Source organism: Convolutriloba macropyga, chromosome 5, assembly GCF_964194025.1.
Source record: "Convolutriloba macropyga chromosome 5, txConMacr16.3, whole genome shotgun sequence".
Taxonomy (NCBI): domain Eukaryota; kingdom Metazoa; phylum Xenacoelomorpha; order Acoela; family Convolutidae; genus Convolutriloba; species Convolutriloba macropyga.
In genome coordinates, this window is record NC_134472.1 from 21,050,850 (window position 1) to 21,075,601 (window position 24,752).

The window sequence follows — 24,752 nt, forward strand, 5'->3', positions numbered from 1 at the left end:
ATTAACACTAATAACCTTTCTTGTTAATACTAATGCATGATATATAACATCCGCAACTGCAGCACTAAATTTAAAATTAAGTTGTATTGGTTGTGGACCTATATGATCACTTTGATATCTAGTATCGAATATATATCTTCTATAATTGCTTTTGAATGTTCTATGATTTATATATGGTTTAATATTATGAGGTAATCCAATATAATCTTTATTAAAATTAACAATCTCTTTAAAAGCCTCATTATAATTATTATTGCCATAAATAATATTCGTTCTATCCTCGAGATAAAACTCACTACCAATCTTACAATAACATTCAGTAAGACTCATTATATAAAATGTACTTGCATCATGAGTGTGTTCATTAACATTATTGTTTTCAAAACCAACTACTATATATTGTGGTCTCTCCATACCACTTTCAATACCTAGAGCAAACAAGAAGTTAGTAGCATTGGGTACATCCTTATAAAATGCCTTTCTTTCATAATAGCTAAAGTCTACATTATTCTTTTTACTTAAACCCTTTTGCACAATAATTCTATTGTCGTTACTAGGATCAGTACTGGGCACACACCAGGATATGTCTCTAATTTTTATATTACCATCATTACCCACCGAATCAGCACCAGCGTTAATTCTAAATAGAGCTCTATCATTATTATTTCTTTTTAATACTAGTTTAAATCTTAAACCATATATAATCTTTTCTAAATCATTTACAAAACCAAATAGATCACACATCTTAACCATCATATACATATGACCTTGTTCTGCAGCAATATGGTCACTTTTAAGTTGACTATCTCTATTGCCTTGATTTCTAACAAAACCACTCTCATATTCATCATCAGTACTAGTTAATAGCCTATACATTAATAGATAAAGATGACAGTGATCTATATATTCAATCGTCTTACGACCACTAGTTTCAAGTTTAAATGAACTAAAAAATGTCATCATACCATAATTTACTAATCTGATATTAGTATTGTTAGCAAATACACCCCCAGCATAATCTAATACAACAAACTCTATCTCTAGATACAAAACATGCAAATTTAAGTGATTCTCTTCTCTATTCAGTATGATATTTATATTAGTATTAACCGTATTCATTGTTGCTAGATTATTAGGTTTATATTTTATAATCTTACTTTTCTGTATATCATCCAAATTAAAGTTCACTTTTAGATGAAAAATGACTGACATTTAATCTTGATGGAACTACAAAATATACATGAAGCTTTAACTAAATCTAAAGAAGAACACACACTTAACTTTAGAATGATAAAGTAAACAGAAAAGTTTAACTTTACTGAACCTATACATAATACAAAAAAATTAGGTTTAGTTAGATTGTCAGTCTATAACTCAGTGGTTAATGTGAATAGAAGTAATAATCAATTTTTATATGATAGTACGGTTATAGAAGATGACGATGGTTTGGCAGAACCTCTTATCTCTAACAATAACAAAAACACTGATTCTAACATTTCATCTGTTCTTAATTATAATTATAAAGGAATCCCATTGTAATATTCAACTATTACACAGGGTGCATATGAGTTAACCGACATAGCAGAATTAATAAAAGAAGAAACTGATGGTTATATTAGAAGTAGATAAAAATACAATGAAATGTAAAACGGAAATAAAACAAGGTGCGCTTAGCTTTGATGTAGAGAACTCAATAGCTTCATTACTAGGGTTTAGGAAAGTAGTTTATAAAAAAGGTAATTATAAATCCCAGAAAATTGTTGTTATTGTGGGTTTTAGTATCATTAACATTCATTGTAATGTGATATCTGGTGTTAAAGATAATGGTAATAACACAGACAAACTATATACTTTTACTCTAACAGAACCACCAGGTTACTTGATAAATATTATACCAACTAATTTCTTGTATCAAAATGTAACAAAGGATAGAATAGAATATAAAGAGTTTCATATTAAAGATGAGCATGGAAGACCTATAGATTTTAATGGTGATGTATTAAGTTTTACTTTACATCTGGTGTAACCAGCAACTTCGTTGATCTGGTGTAACCAGAAACTTTGTTGATCTAGTCTAGATATCAACCTAAACTAAACTACAAATTTTTCTGGTCCCAATTAATTCTTAGTTTACCATTAATATTTTTATTATTAGTTATTAGGGCTCATTCCGTACCTTATTACATATATTAGCAAAATCATTATAACTAAGTTCAACATTATTAAAGAATTCTAGATATATCGATGTGAGGACTTTACCTCTTTGTTCAAATAAAATATATAGATTACAATTCTCTCTAACAATCTGTCTATCTACTGTGAAAAGATTTTGGTTAAGATAACTCATATTGCAATTATTATGTCTACCCCTACAAAAGTGTTCATTAATAACTGGTTCTTTGGCTCTAACATCATCAAATATCATTAGTTTCTTTAGGTCTTTTGGTAGTTGGTCGGGAGAGGTAAAAATCTTTTATATCTTTAACAAACTCGACATCTGTTTTATGATCAATACTCTCTACACCTTCATGTTCTTCACCAGTAGGACCAATAATGTATAGCTGATCAAAGTATATTTTAGCCAGAACTAGTTTTTTTTATTATGAGTGTCTTACCACATTCACTAGGACCAGATATTCTACATCTAAAGTTCTCTGGGAGTGTAGCTTCTGTAATTATAATATCATCATTTAGCCATGATTGTGGATCTTCATTTATATTTACAGAGATATTGTTACTAAGATATTCTTTGTTGTTAGGTTTAACCCTTTGAGGTTTTTCATCAATTAGATATCTAAAATTATCATTATTATCATTATCATTATTAGCAAAGCTACTTCGTAGATCATTATCATTAACATTATCATTATCATTAACATTAACATTATCATTATCATTATCATTATCATTATCATTATCATTATCATTATCATTATCATTATCTTTATCTTTATCATTATCATTATCATTATCATTATCATTATCATTATCAATATCAGTATCATAATCATTATCATTATCATTATCATTATCATTATCATTATCATTATCATTATCATTATCATTATCATTATCATTATCATTATCATTATCATTATCATTATCATTATCATTATCATTATCATTATCATTATCGTTATCATTATCTTTATCATTAACATTATATTTATCATCTGCTAAGCGGTTTCCCTGATTAACATTAAAACCTAAGCAAAAACACTCATTATATTTTCCCGGATATTTATATTGATTAACTAGATTATTCAAAGCATTGTTAATTTTAAATCCTCTATCAATAAGATAGATCATATATAAACAATAAGCCCCACAATAAGATTCATGGTTTTGTTGTATTCTTTCATTAGAGCCTAGATCAACATATTCTTCTAAAAATAAAGGTGGGGTCTCAACACCAAAACTATCAGAGTATTACACAGGACCCACTTCTCTTCTTATAACTAAAACCCAATGTGTACCATTAGTTGGATGTAGACTGACAATAATGTTGACGTTAGGTTCACTTGTGATATCTGGAGTTTGATCTCTCATTACAATTTTAATTGGTGTTAGACTAATATTTTTTCCTATATCTTTTATTCTGATATCACTCCTAGCATTATTAATAATATTAAATTTATTATTGAATTCCTCAAAAATTAGGATAAGCATTTTTTTAATATAAAAATTATTAATGTTTAATAATGGGTTTAATTATAGGTCTGAGTCTAAGTCTATTTATAAGTCTAATTATAAGTCGAATTATAAGTCTAATTAAAAGTCTAATTATAAGTCTAATTATAAGTCTAATTATAAGTCTGTATTTATCTATGTTTTCATATATAAAAATGGAGACAGGTAGCGCAGTTATATTTTTTTCTTAAATGCAATTTGTTGTATGATATATGCTCCAATACCAAGTAAATATACGAAACTAGAAGAAAACTTTGGTGGGCTTATGAATAAAAGTTTAGTTTTATTCATACCAAAACCAAAACCAAGACCAAGACACTGATCTGCGAAGCAGTTTCACTGATCAAACTAAAAATATAATTATAGTGTGTAAAGATGATACAGATTGGATAGATCCTGAGACTGGTGAGTTTTATATTGGGTTTAATACATGCGATATAAATATGAGCACATCAAAAAATAAGTCCATATTCAAAGATAGTGTAATTGTTCTTGATGATATGGGTGATAAGTTAAAAAAGATATAGTTTATTATTTCACAGAAGGAAGACATTATAATATTCAAATGATTGTAATGTGTCATATACCAGCTCAAATAATTATTACAGCAAGAATGAGTTGTGATACTATTTATTTAACAACTTATAATGGAGCTGATCTATTTAAAAATTTTAATGAAATATATAAATGTGAACATAACTTCGATAAAATAATTAGTGAGTTATATAGTAACTATTGTAATTGTACAGACGGAATGTCAGATGAACTTCGTTATGGTAAAATTAAACATAATAGGAAAGAGAATACTTTTGATAATAATGATAAGAATAGAACTATGATATATGTTTCGAGAGTTGGTTTCCTTGATTTCAAAGCTCTTAGTTTAAAAGAGAAATTAGAAAGTGAAGATAAAAATAAACTTATAGCAAATATGAAACCACTCATGATAAATGCTACAGATATAAATACTATTAATCATGATAGTTATCAGTTCTACTTTAAAAAACTTCTTACATTAAAAGATATTAAAATACAGAATGATGTTTTAGCAAAAGAAACGATTAAAGCAGATGTTTTTAGGTTATCATCAACTATTTTAGGCATTATAGGTACATGTTTTATGATATATAATTATATAAGTCCTGATACAACAGTAAGAACCACTGGACATGTAGCTTCACATACAAGCCATTTGTTAAATAGATCAAGTACATTAATGAACTATGCTTATGAGATGGAGTCCAATGGTGAGGATCGGGATCAAAGACAGGATTGGGATCAGGATCATGAACGGGAACAGAATCTACTCATACAAGAAGAATTTATAGATGAAGAGACTGGAATTTTAAATAAAGAAGGACGAAATAATTTAAACAGGCTATATGTAAATAATGAAAAATTTAGAGATGAAATTATAAATTTTGTTTAAAATAAAATGCAATTAGACCTTGAAGCGATTTTAGATAGAAGATATGAAACTAATACACTCAATTTGATGGGAAAGAAATATTTAGCAGATTGAATTGTGTCTAAAGATAATATTAAAGATGTAATTGAAATCTTGGCTAAATATGTTGGTATACCACCAAAGTCTTAACACCAAAGTTTAACTAGAAATTGAAATAAATGTAATTCTGTAAAACAGCTAACTGATTTTGATGAGAGTAAGTATACTTGTAGAAATTGTACTTCAGTTAAAGTTAATTGTCTATATTGTCCTTCTGTTGTGAGATATGATGGGATAAGAGCTCATGTAGAGAAACAACATCCAAAAAGTTTTAGTTTTAGATTGATTAAATATTGATTATGGGGAATATATGAAATTATTAATTATTTTAATATTTTCAATTTTTTGTTCAAGTTTTCTTTTTTTATTCAAGTTGGTTGGTTTTACGTGCTTGTTACACGGTCTCACTAGTTTTATACTAGTATCTGGGATACGTCCACCGGAGTCGGTGGGGATAGAACCCGAACTATCCCTCTGATAATGGATAAAAACCAGCTTAACTCTGTACTAGTGGATTGCACTAAGTGAGACAAGAAATGCTAGATTTTGAGTGATTATAAAGGTAATATGTAGTATTGGATAAAACAAGGAAACCAACAAGCAGTAGAATTTGGCCCGATTCGACATGCCCGATTAGCGTTAGGAGAAAGGTTCAAATTTTAGTGGTGGTTGTTTTCCTTGTTTTATCCACTACTTATGTAGACTCCAGAGCAAAAAGTAAAATATGTAAAATATGGAAAAGTCAGAATTTTTCAATTTAAATTTTAAAAAGCTATCCGGCTACTTGATAACACGATCCAGTGTTAATGGACTGTGTCACGAAACAAAGTGTAAAATAATGTCGAGAAACAAATGCATTCTTAAATGGTTGTTTGAATTAAATCTACTTATTCAGGGAGATTTACTTTCTTCTATTAATTTCAATAACTTTATTGATCAGCCGAAAATGAAATGTTTAAAAAACTCGAATGGCATAGTTTTTCCTTACTTTATCAATTTTTCCCATTTTTTATTTAAAATACTGCCTGTTCACGCTTTAACATTCTTCGATTGAGTTGATTCTGACTTGACTTGACTTGATTGAGTTATTGCATTCAGTTGGCCCATAGCACTCGAGTTGTTATGAAAGCTTCTGACCAGTTACATTTAGTCAAATTAGTGTTCAATTCTTTGGTCGTCTAAATTAATGAAGAATGAGGAACATTTACTCAATAAATTTCTTGTCTCACTTAGTGCACTCCACTAGTACAGAGTTAAGCTGGTAATTATCCATAATCAGACGGATAGTTCGGGTTCTATCCCCACTAACTTCGGTGGACGTATCCCAGATACTAGTATAAAACTAGTGAGACCGTGTAACAAGCGCGTAAATCCAACTTGCGAAAATAACTTGAATAAAAAAAGAAAAATTGAACAAAAAATTGAAAATATTAAAATATTTAAAATTTTCATATGTTCCCCATAATAAATATTTAATCAATCTAAAACTAAAACTTTCTTGTCTCACTTGGCGTAGTGGTTAGATCATCGAGTCGAGTTAAGTTGCTTTAGCAAACGGAAGGTTTGGGGTTCCTTCCTCACTGACTCTAGTGAACGTCCCCCGATTCTGATGAAAAACTATGAAAGTAAGTGAGATAAAAAAACCAAATTCACAGTTCTTAAAAAAGATGATCCCTGCTGTGAGACTGTATATGGGACACACTGTGATGGGTATACAGTCAAAAACACTGAGATCGGTGGAAACACAGTGATAAGTGTTTTTTTTTCCAATGGAACTTGCGAAAATTGGTGACGCCACTGCTGGGATAATTTGAACAAAAAACCGGCTTAACTCTAAACTTTTATATTAAATCTTTTGACATATTCCTTGAATCTATCTTTGGCATATGTGTGTCTATATCTATGAAGATAAATACACAATCTACACTTAGCATTTCTAAATCTATAATAAAAAATATGTTCATTAACCCTACACATATAGCATGTTAAATATAAACTTTTGCCATTAAAATGTTTTTCTAAAAGTTTAATATAATCTTTTACTTTAACTATATCTTTGCATATATAACAACAATATTCTAATTCTGTGCAATTATCACAACACTCCCTCCAATGCTTTTTTTTACACTTATCACACTTCATTTTTCACTTTCGAAAAATTACTTTTTTCCAAAATTTCCCCCAATAAATTAAACCATGTCTCACTCAAATAACAGTAATGCAAACTTCTGCAACGTCTGTAATTTATCCTTTTAAACAAAGAAGGTTTTATACAGACATCAATCTTACGATCCCAAACATAAAGAACTATTGGAGAAAATGTTTGATTCTGATTTGGATGAGGCTATAACTGAAGCCCCAACTAAAACTGAAGCCTCAACTAAAACTATAGAGAAGATGTATGATTCGGATGGAGACTTTATCTATGTCAAATTTTCTACGAAAATTGAAACTAAAGGTATTACTAAAATTAAAACTAAAGGGTCTTCGACCTTGGTTGTTGAAACAAGGCTTGCCCTTCCCCAACCCGGCGACAATATCTACACCAGAATTAAGTATGAGTGTAAAGAATGGCATGACGAATTTAGGAATTAAATAGCTCTAACTGCTCATTCATATAGTCATAATCGTCAGTATCTAGAAAACACAGAATACTTTGATGTAAACTCTAGCGAGAACATGAAAGAATTTTATTTTACTGATAAAGCTGGAAATTACATTGAAGATATAGATGAAGCCATTAATAACTCATTAGAAGAAATTCAAAACTGTTACCAGTATAGAAAAGTTAAGAGTTTTAAATATAAGATCACGGCTGAGTGTGAGTTCAAAAAGAGAAGCAAAGAAGAAGTTAAAACTACTAAAATATTTTTCAACACTGACTATATTATTAATAACGCAAGATATGAAAGTGGAGACTTCAGACAATGGCTAGATTTCGAAAAGGAAATATATGAAGGTTATCGCTATGACTTTGAGTTTCTCGGATTAAGAAGTATTTAACCGAGTATTGAACCAACTAAAGCATCTATTGGTAGTTATATAGATTTAACCCCCGATCTCAAAAACTCTAAATCAATACTGAATATACGCAATTCCAAATATAACTGCTTGCAACTGACTATTACTGCTTGGCTATATCCTGCCATGCAACATGCAACACGTGAAAGTAAATATGTAAAAAATCTAATTGCACCAAGACAACAACATGAAGATGACTTTGGATATATATTAAGAATACAAAAATTGTACAATATTAATTTTTGGATATACACACCTTGTGGGGTGGGGGTAAAGTAGAATTGTTTAAACCAGTGGATTTTTTTGAGAAAGATAGAAAAGATGTCAGAAAATTGGTTTGGGGAGACGGTACTACAGAACACTGTGCTCTAATTAAAAGCATAGAAACCTTGTTAGAACGACCAAATAAAAATAACATTAAATTTTATTATTGTGATAGATGTACATTTTGGTTGATTATTCACAAATTAAATACGACAAACATGAATGCAGCCACTCTTTCAAACCCGAGGTTGTTTGTCCTAAGAAAAAGAAAATTACTTTTATAGATGAACATAAGCGTCAGAATAAAAAAAATATTATAACTGCTGATATAGAAGGTTGCATTGTTGAAGTCGCAACTAATGACTGTAAATATTTAATAGCTGAACACATACCATTAAGTGTGGGTTACATCTGGCAGTGTAATTTCAAATACTATTTCGGTCTTGATTGTATCAAAAGATTTGCTAGTGATCTATTAGAAATAGAAACTGAGAATAACTTCAAGCGCAACAAACAAATGATATTCAATGAAGAAGATAAATTATATCATGAAACTAATAACACTTGTCATATCTGCAATAAAACGTGTATAAAAAAGTAAGAGATCATAGTCGTGAACCTGGTAAATACAGAGAACCAGCATGTAAAATATGTAATCTGAGGTATAAAGAACAAAACTTCATTCTTGTAATAATCCACAATGGCTCTAGCTGTGACTTCAACCTACTATATAGTGAACCCTTCAAACAGAATAATGATAAAAGAGAAGTAGATAACATACCACTAGCCGCTGGTAAGTCTAAGATGTTTAGTATTGGTTGTCTTAATTTCTTAGATAGTTATAACTTCTTAGCTACGCCTCTAGATTAAATGGCAAAGATATATGGGTGTAAAACTAAAACATTATATCCATATGAATACTTTGATTTGGGTAAGTGCCGAGAATTTATAGGAAATGTTGTGGAAATATTAGACTACTGCATGAATGAATATGTTAAACTAAGTATAAAAGAGTACAAACTCAACCCCTTACACTATGTAAGTCTACCAGGCTATAGTTTTGATTGTTGGTTAATGTCAAACGGTGTTACATTAGATTAATTAAAAGATAAACAAATGTTAGATGATTTCGTTGAAGCAAAGGGAGGTGGTATGTGTGGTATAAAGGGTGATAGATATATTAATAATGGTAATGGTTATGGAAATGGTAATAGTAATAGTAATGGTAATGGCGATGGTAAAGTTGATGCTAATGCTAACAGTAAAAACAGGAACATGGCAGAGCATGATCGGAGGTCTATATGGTACATAGACGCAAACAACCTATACGGTTATGCAATGATGCAAAAGCCTCCTTAAAAGGACTTCAAGTACACCGACACATCTATAGATGTTATACTAAATACTCCAGATAATAGCGATCACGGTTACTATAAAATTTGTGATTTTTATTATACTAATAGTTGTAAAGAGAGAACAGAACAGTTAGCACTAATGCCTAATAAAAGAAAGATAAATGATAATGAGTTAGACTATAGAGAAAGAGATGGAAGGAAGTCAAGATCAGAGAAATTAATCTTAGACCAAAACAACAAGACAAAATATATGGTTCATTATAGAATGTTAAAGTTCTATGTTAAGATGGGTGTAAAAGTAACTAAAAATCATAGAGTAATTAAATTTAAACAAGATTATATATGTAGAGATTATATACAAAACAAAACAAATAAAAGAGCAAAAGCTAACACTGAAGCAGAGAAGGATGTAAGGAAATTAATGAACAACTCACCATATGGGAGAATGTACATGAATCCCCTACATTTCCTTCAAAGTAAGTTCTTACATGATGAAGAAAAGATAATGAAAAGTATAAGTAAACCAACATTTAAGAATATAACTAGATAAAAGGATTATAGCCAAATTGAATATATAAAGAAAAAAACAGAATATGATTCTCCAGTATATGTAGTTGTTAATATCTTAGAATTTAAAAAATTACACATGTATGATGTATTCTATAATATTCCGCAACCATCTCTCAAAGATCTACAACTCCATTATATGGATACTGATAGTTTTGTATTAAGCTTTAGTGAGGGTAATGTTGACAATGAATATATGGACTTAAGTAATCTAGACCCACCAATCAAAACTAATAATAAAGTGCCAGGTAAATTCAAACATGAATTGAGAAGTAGAATAATAGATTAGTTTATAGCCTTGTCACCAAAAACAAATAGCTTCAAAGATTACACAAATAAAGCTAAAGAGAAAGGATTGAAGAATTGTAACAATGCTAAATATGAAGAGTATTATAATGCATTAATGTATAACACACAGAGAGCTGTAGATGAAAGTAGAATACAAAAAAATTGGTGATAACATGACAACAACAAAAACAAGTAAGATTAGTCTAAACACATTTGATGATAAAAAATTCTATGTAAATAACATCAAAAGCTATCCTCATGATGAGAATCTATATCTATTCAAAAGAGATTTTAAAAAAAGATTAAAACTACTCCTATAGAGCTATTAATAAAATTAGGGTTATATGTAAGTAAAGAATCAATAGAATCATTTATAAATAATATTAAAGAGCTAACCATTAATGATGATAGAAAGTTAATCTTTACTGCGATTACACTATATAATGGTTTATTATAATTACATGAAACGACTAAATTAGAAACACTTAAACAGTCTAAAAGAACAAAACAATAGATTAGAAGATAAATTAAAACAACAAGAATATTATGGTGATTTATAAGAGTTATTTGATCCTTTAACTAAAACTTTAAATACTAACGCTGATTCAGTGCAAGCTCTTCAAAACAAAATCTTAGCCGCGCTAGACAGCAACACTAATGCTTTAAAGTGTAGGAAACCATCAACAAAGCAGCTTTCTTGATGAGCGAGCTGCTCTCTTAACACCTTCACCCGATCCAACCGTAAAATTAAAAGATGATAGAAGCGAAACATTTGCTGCAGACAATGATATGATTGAAATATTGTTAGAAATGGTTAAACAAACAAACAAACAATTTCAATTAACATCAGCTGATGCAAATTCAAACAAATTTAAAATAAATGATATAGATGTATCTCTAGTCCCAGATGGTATAAAAATGATAGGTAAAACCTATGATTTTTCTAAGGGTTTTGCTTTATTCATTACTAATAAAGATGTAACCGAGAGAGATTTAAAAGGAGATGAAATCAAAATAAAACAATTCCTAAAGGATATTGGTTATAAACAAAGAGGAGATACTAAAAATAATAGATCAAAATTTATAAAAGAATGTTTGCTAGTATTGGTGAACCCACTTCTCAGGTTATATCAATACCAACCTCCAGTGAAGATGAAAAATATCGACATGATACTAGTTTTTATGAACAAAGGGTGGTAGAAGAAGAAGAAGAAGAATAGGAAGAAGAGGAAGAAGAAGAGGAAGAAACTGTTTAAGGGGAGTGATGAAGAAGTGAAAGCTAGTGGTCTTAGCAAAACAGACCCGAATAGTTTAGTATAAAGACTAGGATTACTTATACTAGAAACAAAAGCTGGTCATGATGGATTATATGATGAAATGCTAGATATATCTATGCAACTTTTATCTATGAATATTATTAATCAAGAACAACTAGATAATTTTGTTTTTAATTATGGTAAATAAACAATGGTGGAAAAACAACAACAACAGGACACAATTAAAATTAAACAACAACTCCTAGCTAAAGAAGTATTCAATCCTCAAATAACAAAGTTTAGAAGGGAAAGAATAATACCATTATATAAAAATGAAACATGGTAAGCTGATTCAATTAATAAGTCATCTCTAAGTAAATACAATAATAATTATAAGTTTATATTAACAGTTATAGATATATTCACAAAATATGCATGGGCTATTCCAATAAATAATAAAACTGGTTTATCTTTAACTGAAGGTTTTAAAACAATCCTATCAGAAGGTCCACAAGGTGGCTCTGAAAGTCGAAATCCAGAAAAATTATTGGTAAATAGGGATAGTGAGTTTTACAATAAAACATTTTAATCTTTATTTAAAGAATATGAGACAGAACTATATTCTACTTATAGTGATTTAAAAGCTGTGTTTATAAAGAGATTCAACAGAACCTTATTACATATAGTTAATAAACCAATGTTCATCAATGGTGATGGTAATTGGTTAAATATATAGAACGATGCAGTCATAACATATAACAATAACATTCATTCAACAATTAATATGACACCAGTTGATGCTTCTAATAATCCTGATAAAGTTAAATACACTTTTAGTTTTAAGAATTTTAAACCTAAATTTACAGTTGGTGATTATGTTAGAAATGCAGATAAACGTAATATCTTTTCTAAAGTTTACACTTCTAATTGGAATAGAGAACTATTTAAAGTTAATGAAGTTTTGAACACACAACCACTAACATATAAGATAGAAGACATAAATGGAGAGATAATAGAAGGTAAATATTGCGAACAGGAATTATTAAAATCTGAGTTTGATTTCGAATCTAATAATAAAGTTTTGGAAACATCAGGTATAATTCTGTAATTTCTGTAAACAAATACAAAGATGACAAGAAATAGATTCAATCAGGCTAAACATCAATCAATATCAACATCAACATCAACATCAACAAATGACTTAACATTAAGTAAGGCTCGTGGGTTATTCCTAGAAGATAATGATAATATTGATATGAAGGATACCTATAAAATAACAAATGTTCATCCTCCAATAGTTGAAAAAGATGTTGCTAATAAAGAGTATCGTGACAATAACTTATTATCTTCTAATAATAAAATAGACATTTTAAGTAAAAACATAACTGAGCTAAGAAAGGGTGAGTTTGATAAAGTCACAACTAAAACACTAAAACTAAATGAAACACAAGTTAATGATGAACTGATTAATGAGTTTTTTGAATCAGCAAGTGAAATCACAAATACTGTTAACTTTGTAAAAAAAGTTGCTGCTGATACTATCTCTAAATATAATCAATAAAAACAAGAATTTGATAATAATAAGTTTAATCAAGATATTACTAACATACATTTAGATGATATGTTTACTAACTGTCTAAGAGAAATGACAGAATACAATAAATCTCTTAGAGGTGTTTTAGTACAACATATAATTGCTATAATTTTACGAAGTGCGTTAGTTGATAATAAAGAGAAAGAAAGACTTGAGATGCATTATGGTTTTAAGCAAGAAGATATAATGAAAGAAATAGAAAGAATTTTTACTAATGAAAATAAGCAAAGCTCTGACCAATCCAACAGCACCGAGTGAGAGATTACTATATCTAGATTTATCATCAGTATCAGAACGATTAAAATATGAAAAGTTTCAAGCTAATAAAAAATTTAACAACAATATTAACATTATAAAAGATATTAGAAATTATTATGAAAGTGAAACTAATAACTATAATAAGAAGTTAAGTAGATATAAAAATTATATTAACGTAGCTGAGATAACAGAAATATTATTATCATCAATTGCAACAACGACAACAACAACATCAGTTGCATTAACAGGTATAGGACTACCTTATTCTATACCAACAGCTTTTGCTACCGCAACTGTTTGTGGTTCATTATCAATAACAATTAATAACAAAATAAGAAATAAAATTATAAAGTATTCACAAATGTATTTTTTAAGTAAACAGTTTAGCGACAAGTTTAATAAACTATATACTAAATCAATAAATGATAATAAGATAGATAATGATGAATATAATCAATTAGTCAAGGTATATGAAGAATATAAGAACAAGAAAAATATATTAAGTAATTTTTTAAACTAAAGTTATCAGTGCTTTGTAATAACAATGTTTTTAGTAAAAATAATATTAGTATTAATACTTACCGATAGATGTAGATCAACGAAGTAGTTTTACTATTCTATGAAGTAGTTATATTTAAACTCTAATATAATTAAACTATCCCTTCTTTGTACCTAATTATAAACCTCTTCCTTTTTGTACTACCTTTATACCTTCACCAGTAGTTGCAAATTTAATTAAATCAAGTGTGGCTGATAAAACAGCTCTAGGGTTTCTAGATGCCGCTGCAGTTCCTATTTTACTTGCAATCTCTAATGCTCTTATTGGATTATTAGCAACTTTCTTTCCAAAGTTAACTGTAGCTCTACCAACACTTTTAAAGAAATCTTTCAATCCCTCTGCTTCTATTGTTGCATCAGATACTGTCATTGATTTATTTCTCTTACACTTAACACATTTACTCTTTAACATCTTTGTTCCTTTGGCTGACACAACCCCTCTTATGTTATTAGTACCACTATAATGTCTACCACCAACACAATATGAATTGGTTTTGAACTTATTTAAAAGACTCATTTCTATATATAAAAAATAATGGAAGTTAAAAAGTATGATCCTTTTGTTGTTAAGACTAAGCCTAAGCCTAAGACTAAGGCTAAGACTAAGCCTAAGCATAAGACTAAACTTGAAGCTACAGGTTTGTCTCTAGAGAATAAAAAGAAACTAGATACTATTTATGCTAAAGATTTTGTTAAGACTGGTAGGAAACAATTTGATTAAGATAATGACTGGCTATAAGTATAAGTATAAGTATAAATATATATATATATATATATATATATATATATATATATATATATATATAAGTATAAGCATAAGTATAAGTATAAGTATAAGTATAAGTATAAGTATAAGTATAAGTATAAGTATAAGTATAAGTATAAGTATAAGTATAAGTATAAGTATAAGTATAAGTATAAGTATAAGTATAAGTATAAGTATAAGTATAAGTATAAGTATAAGTATAAGTATAAGTATAAGTATAAGTATAAGTATAAGTATAAGTATAAGTATAAGTATAAGTATAAGTATAAGTATAAGTATAAGTATAAGTATAAGTATAAGTATAAGTATAAGTATAAGTATAAGTATAAGTATAAGTATAAGTATAAGTATAAGTATAAGTATAAGTATAAGTATAAGTATAAGTATAAGTATAAGTATAAGTATAAGTATAAGTATAAGTATAATTATAAGTATAAGTATAAGTATAAGTATAAGTATAAGTATAAGTATAAGTATAAATATAAGTATAAGTATAAGTATAAGTATAAGTATAAGTATAAGTATAAGTATAAGTATAAGTATAAGTATAAGTATAAGTATAAGTATAAGTATACTATTATTACTAACTATAACTATACTATTAGATATAAGTATACTTTAACTATACTATTAGATATAACTAAGATATAATATCAACCATCTTATTAGCATTACTATTAACACTAATAACCTTTCTAGTTAATACTAATGCTTGACATATAACATCAGCAACTGCAGCACTAAATTTGAAATTAAGTTATATTGGTTGTGGACCTATATGATCACTTTGATATCTAGTATCGAATATATATTTTCTATAATAACTTTCGAATGTTCTATGATTTATATATGGTTTAATATTATGAGGTAATCCATTATAATCTTTATTATAATTGACAATCTATTTAAAACCCTCGTTATAATTATTAGTGCCATAATTAATATTCGTTTTATCCTCGGGATAAAACTCACTACCAATCTTACAATAACACTCAGTAAGATTCATTATATCAAATGTACATGCATCATGAGTGTGTTCATTAACATTATTGTTTTCAAAACGAACTATTATATATTGTGGTTTTTCCATACCACTTTCAATACCTAGAGCAAACAAGAAGTTAGTAGCATTGGGTACATCCTTATAAAATGCCTTTCTTTCATAATAGCTAAAGTCTACATTATTCTTTTTACTTAAACCCTTTTGCACAATAATTCTATTGTCGTTACTAGGATCAATACTGGGCACACACCAGGATATATCTCTAATTTCTATATTACCATCATTACCCACCGAATCAGCACCAGCGTTAATTCTAAATAGAGCTCTATCATTATTATTTTTTTTTTAATATTAGTTTAAAACTTAAACAATAAATAATCTTTTCTAAATCATTTACAAAACCAAATAGATCACACATCTTAACCATCTTATACATATGACCTCGTTCTGCAGCAATATGGTCACCTTTAAGTTGACTATCTCTATTACCTTGATTTCTAACAAAACCACTCTCATATTCATCATCAGTACGAGTTAATAACTTATACATCAATAGATAATGATGACAGGGATCTATATATTCAGTCGTCCTACGACCACTAGTTTCAAGTTTAACTGAACTAAACAATGTCATCAAACCATAATTTACTAATCTGATATTAGCATTGTTAGCAAATACACCCCCAGCATCATCTAATACAACAAACTCTATCTCTAGATACGAACCATGCAAATTTAAATGATTCTCTTCTATATTCAGTATGATATTTATATTAGTATTAACCGTATTCATTGTTGCTAGATTATTAGGTTTATATTTTATAATCTTATTTTTGTGTATATCATTATTATAACCATAAGTTGTATCCGAAATAAAGTTCATTTTTTAGATGAAAAACGACTGACATTTAATCTTAAGGGAACTACAAAATATACATGAAGCTTTAACTAAAACTAAAGAAGAACACACACTTAACTTTACAATGATAAAGTAAACAGAAAAGTTTACCTTTATTGAACCTATACTTAATACAACAAAATTAGGTTTAATTAGATTATCAGTCTATAACACAGTGTTTAATGTGAATAGAAGTAATAATCAATTTCTATATGCTAATACGGTTATAGAAGATGATGATGGTTTGGCAGAACCTCTTGTCTCTAACAATAACAATAATACTGATTCTAACATTATATCTGTTCTTAATTATAATTATAAAGGAATCCCATTGTAATATTCAACTATTACACCGGGTGCAAATGAGTCAACCGCCATAGCAGAATTAATAAAAGAAGAAACTGATGGTAATGTTATAATAGAAGTAGATAAAAATACAATGAAATGTAAAATGGAAATAAAACAAGGTGCGCTTGGCTTTGATGTAGAGAACTCAATAGCCTCATTACTAGGATTTAGGAAAGTAGTTTATAAAAAAGGTAAATATAAATCCCAGAAAATTGTTGATATTATGGTTTTAGTATCATTAACATTCATTCTAATGTGATATCTGGTGTTAAAGATAATGGTAATAACATAGACATACTATATACTTTTACTCTAACAGAACCACCAGGTTACTTGATAAGTATTATACCAACTAATATGTTGTATCAAAATGTAACAAAGGATAGAATAGAATATAAAGAGTTTCATATTAAAGATGAGCATGGAAGACCTATAGATTTTAATGGTGATGTATTAAGTTTTACTTTACATCTGGTGTAACCAGCAACTTCGTTGATCTGGTGTAACCAGAAACTTTGTTGATCTAGTCTAGATATAAACCTAAACTAAACTACAAAACTCTCCGATCCCAATTAATTCTTAGTTTACCATTAATATTTTTTTTTAGTTATATCAATGACAATGTAATTATAAGCTTCATTCCGTACCTTATTACATATATTTGCAAAATCATTATAAGTAAGTTCAACATTAATAAAGAAATCTTGATATATAGATGTGAGGACTTTATCTCTTTAATCAAATAAAATAAATAGATTACAATACTCTCTAACAATCTGTCTATCTACTGTGAATAGATTTGGTTAGAATAAATCATATTGCAATTATTATGTCTACCCCTACAAAAGTATTCATTAATAACTGGTTCTTTGGCTCTAACATCATCAAATATCATTAGTTTCTTTAGGTCTTTTGGTAGTTGATCGGGAGAGGGTAACTCTTTTATATCTTTAACAAACTCGACATCTGCTTTATGATCAATTCTCTCTACACCTTCATATTGTTCACAAGTAGGACCAATAATGTATAGCAAGTATATTCTAGCCAGAATTAGTTTTTTTTAATAAGAATGTCTTACCACTTTCACTAGGACCAGATATTCTACATCTAAAGTTCTCTGGGAGTGTAGCTTCTGTAATTATATTATCATCATTCAGCCATGATTGTAGATCTTCATTTATATTTACAGAGATATTGTTACTAAGATATTCTTTGTTGTAAGGTTTAACCCTTTGAGGTTTTTCATCAAAGAGATATATAAAATTATCATTATTATCATTATCATTATTAGCAAAGCCACTTTGTAGATTATTATCATTATCATTATTAGCAAAGCTACTTCGTAGATCATTATCATTAACATTATCTTTATCATTATCATTATCTTTCTCAATATCATTATCATTAACATCAACATCAACATTATCATTATCATTATCAATATCATTTTCCTTATCATTGTCATTATCATTATCATTATCATTGTCATTATCATTATCATTATCATTATCATTATCATTATCATTATCATTATCATTATCATTATCATTATCATTATCATTATCATTATCATTATCATTATCATTATCATTATCATTATCGTTATCATTATCATTATCATTAACATTATATTTATCATCTGCGAAGCTGCTTCCCTGATTAATATTACAAACTAAACAAAAACATTCATTATATATTCCCGGATATTTACATTGATTAACTAGAATATTCAAAGCATTGATAATTTTAAATCCTCTATCAATAAGATGGATCATATATAGACAATAAGCCCCACAATTAGATTCATTGTGTTGTTGTATTCTTTCATTAGAGCCTAGATCATATTCTTCTAAAAATAATGGTGGCGTCTCAACACCAAAACTATCAGAGTAATACACAGGACCACCTTCTCTTCTTATAACTAAAACCCAATGTGTACCATTAGTTGGATGTAGACTGACAATAATGTTGACGTTAGGTTCACTTGTGATATCTGGAGTTTGATCTCTCATTACAATTTCAATTGGTGTTAGACTAATATCTTTTCCTATATCTTTTATTCTGATATCACTCCTAGCATTATTAACAATATTAAATTTATTATTGAATTGCTCAAAAATTAGGATAAGCATTTTTTTAATATAAAAATTATTAATGTTTAATAATGGGTTTAACTATAGGTCTGAGTCTTAGTCTATTTATAAGTCTAATTATAAGTCAAATTATAAGTCTAATTAAAAGTCTAATTATAAGTCTAATTATAAGTCTAATTATAAGTCTGTTTTTATCTATGTTTTCATATATAAGAATGGAGACAGGTAGGGGAGTTATATTTTCTATTTTCTTAATTGCAATTTGTTGTATTATATATGATTCAATACCAAGTAAATATACGAAACAAGAAGAAAACTTTGGTGGATTTATGAAAAAAGTTTAGTTAGATTTGAATATGAAAAGTCACCATTACATACTATTGTTTATGGTGGAAGTGGTACAGGCAAAACATATTTTATTAGACAATAGTAAAAGTTATACACCGATCAAAACCAAAACCAATACCAAGACACTGATCTGCGAAGCAGTTTCACTGATCAAAGCAGTTTCACTGATCAAGCTAAAGATGATACAGATTGGATAGATCCTGAGACTGGTGAGTTTTATGTTGGGTTTAATACATGCGATATAAATATGATCACCTCAAAAAGTAAGTCCAAATTCAAAGATAGTGTAATTGTTCTTGATGATATGGGTGATAAGTTATATAAGGATATAGCTTATTACTTCACAGAAGGAAGACATTATAATATTCAAAGGATTGTAACGTGTCGTAAACCAGATCAAATAATTAATACAGCAAGAATGAGTTGCGATACTATTTATTAAAACAACTTATAATGGAGCTGATCTATTTAAAAACTTTAATGAAATATATAAATCTGAACATATATTCGATAAAATAATTAGTGAGTTAAATAGTAACTATTATAATTGTACAGACGGAATGTCAGATGAACTTCTTTATGATAAATTAAATATAATAGGAAAGAGAATTTTTTAATATTATTTATAAGAATAGAACTATGATATATGACTCGAGAGTTAGTTTCCTTGATTTAAAAGCTCTTAGTTTACAAGATAAATTAGAAAGTGAAGATAAAAATAAACTTATAGCAAATATGAAACCACTCATGATAAATGCTACCGATAGAAATACTATTAATCATGATAATTATCAGTTCTACTTTAACAAACTTCTTACATTAAATGATATTAAAATACAGAAGGATGTTTTAACAAAAGAAACGATTAAAGCAGATGGTTTTAGGTTATCATCAACTATTTTAGTTATTATAGGTACATGTTTTATGATATAAAATTATATGAGTCCTGATACAACAGTAAGAACCGCTGGACATGTAGCATCACATACAAACCATTTGTTTAATAGATCAAGGACATTATTGAACTATGCTTATGAGATGGAGTCCAATGGTGAGGATCGGGATCAAAGACAGGATTGGGATCAAGACCATGAACGGGAACAGAATCTACCCATACAAGAAGAATTGATAAATGAAGCGACTGGAAATTTAAGTAAAGAAGGACAAAATAATTTAAACAGGCTATATGTAAATAATGAAAAATTTAGAGATGAAATAATAAATTTTGTTAAAAATAAAATGCAATTAGACCTTGAAGCAATTTTAGATAGAAGATATAAAACTAATACACTCAATTTGATGGGAAAGAATTATTTAGCAGAGTGTATTGTGTCTAAAGATAATATTAAAGATTTAAATGAAATCTTGGATAAATATGTTGGTATACCACCAAAGTCTTAACACCAAAGTCTTAAGTAGAAATTGTAATAAATGTAATTTTGTAAAACAGCTAACTGAGTTTGATGAGACTAGGTATACCTGTAGAAATTGTACTTCAGTTATAGTTAATTGTTTATATTGTCCTTCTGTTGTGAGATATGATGGGATAAGAGCTCATGTAAAGAAACAACATCCAAATGTACAATTAACTAGAGGATTTAGTAGAAATTTAACTGACAAACAAATTTTTGGAGAAAGTTGTTCGTGTAAATATTATAATTTAGTATCATTTCTTAAAAATAATGGAATAAATATAGAAAAATAAAGAGAGAATATAAATTTATTGAAGATTATAGATAATTTAAAATAAAAAATAAAAAAATTATTAAAAGAGGGAAATCACTCTTTAAGCGTGAAAAATAGTGATTTTGTACCGGGGCATCACTCCGATAGGGGCGATTTTGCTCTTAAAGAGTGATTCGGAAGTATCAGTGAAACTGCATCGCAAATATTAGAAAAATTTAAAATTTTATAGAAGAGTTAAGCCGGTTTTTTGTTCAAGTTATCCCCGCAGTGGCGTCACCAATTTTCGCAAGTTACATTGAAAAAAAAAACACTCATCACTGTGTTTCCACCGATCTCAGTGTTTTTGACTGTATACCCATCACAGTGTGTCCCATATACAGTCTCACAGCAGGGATCATCTTTTTTAAGAATTGTGAATTTGGTTTTTTTTATCTCACTTAGTTTCATAGTTTTTCATCAGAATCGGGGGACGTTCACTGCAGTCAGTGAGGAAGGAACCCCAAACCTTCCGTTTGCTAAAGCAACTCGACTCGATGATTTAACCACTACGCCAAGTGAGACAAGAAAGTTTTAGTTTTAGATTGATTAAATATTGATTATGGGGAATATATGAAAATTTTAATTGTTTTAATATTTTCAATTTTTTGTTCAAGCTTTCTTTTTTTATTTAAGTTATTCTTGCAAGTTGGTTTTACGTGCTTGTTACACGGTCTCACTAGTTTTATACTAGTATCTGGGATACGTCCACCGGAGTCGGTGGGGATAGAACCCGAACCATCCGTCTGATAATGGATAATTAACAGCTTAACTCTGTACTAGTGGATTGCACTAAGTGAGACAAGAAATGCTAGATTTTGAGTGATTATAAAGGTAATATGTAGTAGTGGATAAAACAAGGAAACCAACAAGCAGTAAAATTTGGCCCGATTCGACATGCCCGATTAGCGTTAGGAGAAAGGGTCAAATTTTAGCGGTGGTTGTTTTCCTTGTTTTATCCACTACTTATGTAGACTCCAGAGCAAAAAGTAAAATATGTAAAATATGGAAAAGTCAGAATTTTTCAATTTAATTTTCAAAAAGCTATCCGGCTACTTGATAACACGATCCAGTGTTAATGGACTGTGTCACGAAACAAAGTGTAAAATAATGTCGAGAAACAAATGCATTCTCAAATGGTTGTTTGAATTAAATCTACTTATTCAGGGAGATTTACTTTCTTCTATTAATTTCAATAATTTTATTGATCAGCCGAAAATGAAATATTTAAAAAACTCGAATGGCATAGTTTTTCCTTACTTTATCAAATTTTCCCATTTTTTATTTAAAATACTGCCTGTTCACGCTTTAATATTCTTCGATTGAGTTGATTCTGACTTGACTTGACTTGATTGAGTTATTGCATTCAGTTGGCCCATAGCACTCGAGTTGGTATGAAAAGCTTTTGACCAGTTACATTTAGTCAAATTAGTATTCAATTCTTTGGTCGTCTAAATTAATGAAGAATGAGGAACATTTACTCAATAAAATTTCTTAATTTTGTAAAACTTACTATAATTTTGCTCTGTTCTTTCAAGAACTGGAAAGAATTTATGTTCTCACATTCAATAGGATTTTATAGAGTTCTCTGTTACCAAACGGTCATCTCTTTTCGATTATTATTTATGTTCCGCAAGTCGTCAGTTCATGTAACATACTCGATCCAGATCTCTTGAATTTTCCATATTAATTATCCGTTTGTCGTATCTGTTTTTTTACCCATGTTTCTAAGTACAGTATCATCTTAATGTTGTTTACGTAAAAAACGGAATTGTCATCTTAATGGTTTGGATCAATGAAGTTTTATTCAAAATTGTTTCTAAACTCCAATTGCGTTTCATTTATTTTCGCATTCAAGTTTTTGTGCTTTCTTTGTCTGAAACAATCGTCAATGCCAATAAGACACGATCATTTTTTAAGATTTTTAGATATATTTTTTAAAAGTTTAGACACAATATTTGCCTAAAAATTTCCATTGCTACGTTGGATTCCTAGTTTATACGTAAGCTTCACTTTTAAGATTACTTTTAAGATTTGAAAATGCTTAGATTTGATTTGAATCAAACAAAAAATCATTTTAATTAGACTGTTTTCAGTTTTTACCCTCCACCTTCCATAAATGCAAGTTTTATGCCTCAAATCTTCGTAATGTAACCTTCTTCCTAATCTAAAAACTTGCAAGTCTCACTTAAGATATGCAAAACTCACGCATGTCAAACTAACACCAAAATTGTTGCAAAAAAGAAAATTTAAAAATAAACAGAATGCAATGCCTTTGAATACCAAGTTTAATTTATCTGTACGTTATATCTTGATTATATATTTCAAATAACGGGAGCTAAATTCAATATCATAAAAAATAACTTATATGTAGTTTGCTGGTAAACAGTAACAATGAAAATGGATTCAATTGTCTATAGATTTCTGCAGTAAAATCTTGCGCAAGCTTAATATCTAACACGTGCATTATAATTTCAAATCTAGCACGTGCGTCAAATAAAACTAATGATTGAATTTGACCTGTTTTTGCTGTGAAATACCAAAAAACAAGGTAGTGGTAAGGTAAAAAAAAGTTGAGTTTGGAATTCCATGTAAGTAGAATCGGGTAACTCACTAGATGATATAACCTGGACAGCTGGTGTAGTTCAAAGTTATTCAACAAGAGAAGAGTAGAGATGAAGAAGGTCACATTATTTTTTCGAAAATAAGTATAGAGATAAACTTTCCCACCTTCAAAAATGAAAGTGTCGACTTCCTCCATGATATCCGGTACAGAGAGACCATGTTCCAGTTTAGCTGCCAGAAGAATGTCCAAAAGAGAACTCCCCTTTCGTTTATATTTTTGAGTCTCCTGCTCTTCTTCTATCTCGTCAATCTCGTTCAATTTCGTCTCTTGCATTTCGGCCCATCGACGAGTGATTACATCCGTTGTAAATTTGTGCAATCGTTTCACAAGATGCGCGTACTTTCGACCTTGAGGTGTTAGGTTAAAGTAGCAAAAGTCATTCCACGTAAGAGGACGGCGAAATCGCTCCACAATAAGTTCCGTTATCTATTTAGTAAAACATAAAGTCTTACAGAAAATATGGAATTCTGATGAAAATTTACAATATTACTGCGTTTTGCTAATCTAAAGAGTTAAAATAATTTAATTTAGGAAATGCCGAGAATATTTTTTTCAACTTTTCGAATAATTTCTCATAAGTTTCAAATTTT

At 28.7% G+C, this 24,752-nt stretch overlaps 1 protein-coding gene across 1 annotated transcript in view; it reads right to left on the reverse strand.

Moving 5' to 3' along the window:
* LOC142340308 (cytochrome P450 4c3-like) overlaps positions 1–24,752 on the reverse strand; it is a 74,370-nt gene that overhangs the window by 18,971 nt on the left and 30,647 nt on the right. The window contains exon 10 of the mRNA XM_075390882.1: positions 24,267–24,588. Coding sequence (XP_075246997.1) covers positions 24,267–24,588 — 322 coding nt within the window. The remainder of the gene's footprint in view (positions 1–24,266; positions 24,589–24,752) is intronic.